At 29.3% G+C, this 7,402-nt stretch overlaps 1 protein-coding gene across 1 annotated transcript; it reads right to left on the bottom strand.

Moving 5' to 3' along the window:
• Positions 1 to 2,422: 2,422 nt before the first annotated feature.
• LOC109168451 lies at positions 2,423 to 3,281 on the bottom strand. The gene is made up of 2 exons (XM_019317476.1): positions 3,150 to 3,281; positions 2,423 to 2,986 (listed from the first exon to the last, which is right to left on the bottom strand). The coding sequence occupies exons 1-2, from the start codon at positions 3,228 to 3,230 to the stop codon at positions 2,423 to 2,425; spliced, it is 645 nt and encodes a 214-aa protein (XP_019173021.1). The 5' UTR covers positions 3,231 to 3,281.
• Positions 3,282 to 7,402: the final 4,121 nt, after the last annotated feature.

The following is a 7,402-nucleotide window of genomic DNA, read 5'->3' as shown; positions in this document are numbered from 1 at the left end:
CAATTTAATAAATCAAAATATTAACAAGTATGTATGGTAATATTATTTCATATGAACGTGTATATGAATAATTGTAACCAATTATTTCACGTCCAAACTCGTGTACTAAATTAATTAAATATTTTATATTTTTAGTCAAATAATTAATAAATCTTATTTGGTAAGCATATGTTTAATGTAAATTAATTAAAATGTATTAATTGGTAATATTGCATAATTAGGGTATTGTAAATGTATTAATTGCTAATCAATTTATAGTAACGTGAATATTATGTATGGGAATAACAGATGAAACACGGATTTGGAAAACGAAAGTGAAATTATGCAAATTGAAAAAGGAAACGTATATTATTAATGGACTGAAAATTATAAAAATCCCTAATTGACTGAATAGAAAAGAAAATGGAAAATGAAACTTATATTATTAATTTATAATTCTCACATTCTCTACCTATAAATTGGTGACAAAAAAATGGAGAGATTTTTTTTTAACCAGAAATTTCAGTTGCTATGTTTTTTCGGATACAAATTTATAATTATAAATTTATATTAATAAATAATTATTTAAGACAAGTATAATTTATTTTATATTGTGGACACATTATTTTTAATAATTTTGGTTTAATAATATTATACCTTAATTATAAAAATTATACCTGATAATCTTAGTATTAAATGTCATACAATAATTACCATAAACAATGTTTAACAATTGACAAATTCTATTAGGCAATAAAAATTACTATTATAAAATCTTTTGTAATGTGGACACATTATTTTTAATTATTTCGATTTAATAATATTATATCTTATTTATAAAAATTTGAAGTAATACATTTAGTACTATTGAATATTGATTGCCTAAAAATTATCTTAATTATTAAGGTAATTAATAGGTATTTAGCTTTAAAAAAATTCAAATATATTAATTATACATAGTAGTATGAAATCAATTAGTAGGACAGTTATATTATGTAATCTAATTAATAATTTACTTTTTAAAATTATATCCTCTTTTCAATAATTATATATATATACTTAATGTATAATATTATTGGCATAAAATAAATTATACTTACATTAATATATAATTAATTTTTAATATTAATGGTAATTATTCTAATAATTTTCTTTCCTTCTTTCGTGTAATTATTATGATAATTTTATGGTAATGTGTTTAAATATTGGAAGAGAACAAATATTAGAATTAATATAATTAATGAAATTATTTTGGTAATTGCCACAATATTTATTAATTATAATTAATATAATTATTGAAACAAAAAAATATAATATTTCTTCCCTAAAAATATTTGTGACAATTTCATTAAGTTATAATTAATAAAATATGAAATATAATTAAAGAAATGAAAGTATAAAATTAACAAAACATGAATATTTATAATTTTACATACAATTATACATTATAATAATCATACAATATTTAAATGCTACATTTTAAATTTCTAAATGTAATTTTTTAATTATAAATCTATCAATATAAATTATAATTATTGAAATTATATTATAGAATTTTTCTATATACATATTAATAAATATTATGTGTATATACAATGTATTATACAATCATATAAGGAAATGCGTCCGATTAGAGTTTAAATTTATTCATACAAAATTTAGAATTTACATTTTTTTTATTGATTTCGAAGTACAATTCTCTTAGTTAGTATTCATATTTTTAGAATTATAATATATATGAAATACAATTAGGAATAAATAAACTTAATTATGTGAATTTTTCAATAAATTTATCTAAATATGTACATGATTAGAGATTATATTAACCATACAAAATTTAAATTTAAATTTTGTATGTTATGAAAATAGATACTTGACCAAATATATAAAAATCCAACTATATTATTAGATTTAATTTAATTAGTTTTAATTTTCTTAATGAAATGACTTTTCTTTATCCATAGTGTTTGGATTGCTGGAAAATCTATAATCTATAATATAATTAAAAACAAAATTCTATTTACTTGATTTCCCGCTCAAACAATAGTAAATAGTAAAGGTAAATTAGAAAATGAACAGAAATATTTCACAATAATTCTCTACATCATCATCAATTAAAAATGGAACAAAAATGAGGTAAATTGAAAAATAAATGAATATTAATAATTGACAGAAAATTAAAAATGAAAAAAAGAAACAGAAATTAGGTTAAGTGGAAAAGAAATGAATATTAATAATTAACTGAAAATTAAAAATGATTCATAATTGACTAAAATTGAAAAGAAAATTGTCAGATTATTACATTTTAATTTTCACAATAAAGTTAATAGTCTAAGTAACCAAATTGAATTAATTGGAATTGTCTTTATTTCATCACATGTTTATGTTTTATATGTTATATTTTATTTATATGCTAAACACGATAAGATAGAACACTCAAGAATTAGGTAAAATATATATAATTGCTAATAACCTTCTTTAGGTCAGGAATGAGGGAAGATAAGGATATGAATCGCTGTGTAAGCGTTTCTCGTCGTTTTCTTTCAGCCAAAACATGATCTTGAGCTTGCAGAGGGGATCTAATGGCGGAACCCTTTTTCCCCTTCCCCTCCCCAAACTCTATCGTCCGGATTAGGCTCTCGCGGTGCTCGTCGTCGTTACCGCGGCCGGAACAATAATGAGACGATGACGGCATAAAACTAATCATAGTTTTCCCCGAAGACTCCCTGTGATCCATCTCAGTCTTCATCTTCATCTTCACCTTCACCGCCGGATTCTCGATGCCGCCACTAGGGTTGCGGCTGACGGCGGAGTCCGCGAAGGAAGAGGACGCCGACGGCTGACACTGAACAGAGTTCATCACCGCCGGCTTCCGTATAACGCCGCCGTCACTATTTTCCGTTCCATAAGCTGGTGGAAAGAAGGGATCGTTTGGATAAAAATGAACAAAATTATTGTCGAGCGTGTCCATCCATTCATTCAAAAAAGCTGCATCCTCCACCTCCTCCTGTGTATACATCTTTAATCAATCATTCATTGAATTACAAAAACAACAATGTTCGAGCAATCTGATTAAGTTGGTCAAACTGTTTACTTGATAATTACAAAATTACAAGTTCAATTCTCTAGATTTAACCAACATAATATTCTAAGAGAAAATTAAACCTTACCATTTCAGAGAACAAATTTTCCGTTGAAAGATGATCCATCCCAGGTTTAGCTACTATACTATGATCGCCTGAACAACGCATAGATTTCCGGCCGGTGGTATCTGTCTTTATAATGGTCCAACAACAGCTACGAAGTTGATAGCAGCGTTGACCGGAGAATGGGATAGAAGATGAACGCGTAAGGAAATATATAAAGTATTGTCCAAATTATTGAGAGAATTTAATTAGTATTATGTAGACTGGAATTGATTAGGTGCACGTGTGAAACTATTACAAACATTTCACTGTGGAGATTAGCTTTTCTTCTGCATGCATCATGTCCAGCATTTGTCTGCGAAATATGAAAGCTCCGTCCTGTAAGAATAATGGCACCAACTCCTCATAATTTGGTCAATAAAGACTTCCTTTTCTTGTTTGTTTATGTTTTTCTTTCATTTGCAGCATCTAGAGTCTAGAACATTGGACGGTTCACTCACCTATGCTGATTTATTGCATTATGATACTTTAATAGCTTTGACCACAAGGTAAACTTCATTCGGAGTGCACTTTTGAATAGCGGTTATAGAGCTTTTTATAAATCAAAACTTATATATATACTAATTTTTTGCTAGCATTGCGCGATTGGGATAATGCCCAATATATATTTTTTAAATAAGTACTTTAAAGTATATTAAGGCAAGATTATATTGGATTGTTCATGCATAGATAATTGAATATTAAATTTTAATATTTAAATAGGCAATTCTAAGTTTACAAATGCAAGTTAATATAGTCAAGATTGATTATAATTGTCAATAAAATAATTGCATAGGTATAGGGATGGCAATTGAACCAGCCCCCGATGGGGAAAACCGTTCCCCGCCCCGACGGGGATGGGTTCGGGGATTTATTTCGGGGAACGGGGGCGGGGATGGGGGGAATTTTCCAATCCCCGCCGGGGACGGGGACGGGGAGGGCATTCCCCGCCCCGGCCCCGACCCCGATCCCCGATCCCCGCCCCGTCCCCGAATCCCTGACTAATAATATTAATATTATATATAAATTAATATCTCTCTTGTATATATTTAATCATATTCTTGAATTTCCATGTAATTAGTATTCTAGTTTAGGTACATACATTTTATGTTCATTGTTACCGTAATACCGTACATATATCTTGTATAAATAGGCTATGTTTATTTGTTTAAATTATTATTGAACATCAATGTATTATATTCTTCATTCTCTATCTCTGCATATTCTCATGGTATTAGTAGATGATTTTTTTTTTTCATCTTTGCGATTTAAGATTTTTCCTTAACAAAACTGTGTTTCTCTAGTTTTGTTAAGAATGCATATTATATTATGTGTGTTTTTTAAAATAAAAAAAAAAAAAAAAAAAAAAAAAAAAAAAAAAAAGTAAGCATGAATCAAAACGGGGCGGGGATTCCCCGTCCCCGAAAAATCCCCGTGGGGACGGGGATGGGGAATAATTCCCCATCCCCGTGGGGACGGGGATGGGGAATAATTCCCCATCCCCGCCGGGGAACGGGGCGGGGACGGGGAATGGGGGGACATTTCGGGGACGGGGACGGGGACCCCATTTCCCGCCCCCGCCCCGCCCCGTTGCCATCCCTACATAAGTATACTTGAAACCAAATACGGAACATAAGGGAGAGCAAATAAAATGTAGGGCATAAAATATTAAATATATACTAATATTGAAAAGCTAACTGCGGATTGCCAAACAAGGACAGCGAGATATTTTCTCACTTCAATTCGTTGTGTGATTTGAATATTTTTTTTGTCAATAAATCCCCAAGTAGTTAATATGATTGGCTTAATTTTTAAAATTTTTTTTTAAATTATTATTATTATTATTATTATTATTATTATTATTATTATTATTATTATGTATACCCTTAGGTCATTTTACATGTTAATATAAACAGCTATTTTTTTCAAATATCTTTTTACCAACCGTTGATATAATTCGCTGGTCAAATTTGCTATTATAATCCGCTAACGCTAACCGCTAACTGCTGATTGTCAAACAAGGACATTGCGAAGTAGTTCTCATTTCAAATTGTTGTGTGATTTGAATATTCTCTTTGTCAACAAATCACTCAAGTAGTTAATATGATTGACTTTATTAATTATATTTTTTAAATTTTTTCATGGTATTAATAAAATACTTGGTAAATAAATATATAGCATTATTTTGTATTATAACTTTGATATTTAATTAAAAAATAGTGCACAAAAAAGATAATAGACAATGTAGTGAATATAATCAATTGATGAATTTGAATGTACTAATAAAATTATTTCTCTTAATTAATTTATTGATAATGTGAATAATTTTTTTTTAATAAAGGCATTGTAGGGACAATGTAGCAAATATAATCAATTGATGAATTTGAATGTAAAGAATTTTTATATTGGAGAAAAATAAATACAATATAACTAATGGAATTATTTCTCTTATTTAATTTATTGATAATAATAATTTGTTTTGAATAAAGACATTGTAGACACATAATTCTAAATTAAAGAAATGCATATGTATTATTTTTTGTTATAGCTACAAAATTATTATTTATAATTTAATAAGAGTAAAATAGAGTACTAATTATGCCAACTTTGATTGGGATGAGGTTCGAACCTAAGACCTTTCTTATCGAAATCAATGAGTAAGTTAACGGTGAACTAACAGAAATTAACGGAAAATATAATATTTAACGGAAAAGTTAACGGAAAATCATATTCATTAGGGATAAATTAGGAAATTTTAAGAAAAAAAAAATAAAATCTGATCAATCTGAGCCATTTATTTGATTAAAAAACATGACCGCCATTTTTTGTACCCATTATAGGCCTAACTCTCTTGGGCTCTTATTAGTATAGTAGATAGTAGATAGTATATATATATATATATATATATATATATATATATATATATATATATATATAGTGAAAGGTTCCAGTGCGGTTGGGTGCTTCCCGTGCGGGAAGCCACAAATGCACCCGATCCCTTCCCTATATATATATATATATATATATATATATATATATATATATATATATATATATATATATATAGGGCCGGATTTTAGGCTGTGCAAGCTGGGCTACCGCACAGGGCCCCCAATTTTAGAGGGGCCCCAAGTTTTAGAGGCCCAATATTTAATATTTACCTAGCTAGTTTAGAAATAAAAATTAAAAGTTTTCAAGCAAACATAATGGGTTCCATGAAGGGATGGTAGCAATGTACATTTAGTGTATTTTCACTTGGAGGTCAAAGGTTCGAAACTCGCATATGTTAGTTTTAAAAATTATGATTTTGGAGGGCCTAAATTATTTACCAGAACAGGACCACAAAAACTTAAAATCCGGCCCTGTATATATATCATGTTGGGCGTTGGCAGGGTTAACCGAGTTCAGCTCCTGCTCGATTCCAAACGTAGTGTTGTTGATGGTTAATGTCCGCATACTCATCACCAATTAGTTTTAAGTAGAATATGACAAAAAAATTGTATCGTGCTTGACTTACATCAATCATAGGATGGGTAACGTACGGGTCGAGTCCAGTCGCAGAAGGGGAATAGTGGGCGCAAAGACTAAGGAGGCATGCTACGCAACTAGGCTCGAAGGCTAAGGATCGAGTCAGTCCCAAGAAGGGGAATAGTGGGCGCGAAGACTAAGGAGGCATACTGTGCAACTAGGCCGGGTTGGTTGAGTTCAGCTCCTGCTCGATTCGAGACGTGACACTGTAGCTTACCAAGGAAGAAGTTATCATCCAATTGATTTTAAATATGACATAACAACCATATAGTCAAAGAACTATGTGGTTAAGCGTTGTGCAGTTATGAGATTCAATAGATCCAGTTTATTATATCCAGTATAATCAAATTTTATTTTTAGTTGCATCGCGGTGAACATGAATTATATTCCATAACATGGTTTCATCTTCTGCCTTGCACTTTCTATCTTTCCATTGATTTTCTTTCTGGTCCATTGCTGAAAGCCTAATATTTTTAATCACCGAAAAATGACCACAAATTTATGGTTTGTAATAAAAAAAAAAATTGAGTTTTTTTTTTTTTAATCAATTTATCAATCACTTTGAAGATTCAGACAAATATTTGCTGTTATTTCATCATATCATCAATCAAAAGTATATAATTGGTAACACTGACCATGCAGTACTATAAAAGATTGATGAAAAATTTAAATAGATGGACCAGTCAAAACAACTTACTTTATCATCAATT

Source organism: Ipomoea nil, unplaced genomic scaffold (genome assembly GCF_001879475.1).
Source record: "Ipomoea nil cultivar Tokyo-kokei standard unplaced genomic scaffold, Asagao_1.1 scaffold3199, whole genome shotgun sequence".
In the NCBI taxonomy this organism is placed as follows: domain Eukaryota; kingdom Viridiplantae; phylum Streptophyta; class Magnoliopsida; order Solanales; family Convolvulaceae; genus Ipomoea; species Ipomoea nil.
The sequence above is the reverse complement of the archived record's forward strand: the minus strand, read 5'-3'. Positions and strand labels throughout refer to the sequence as shown.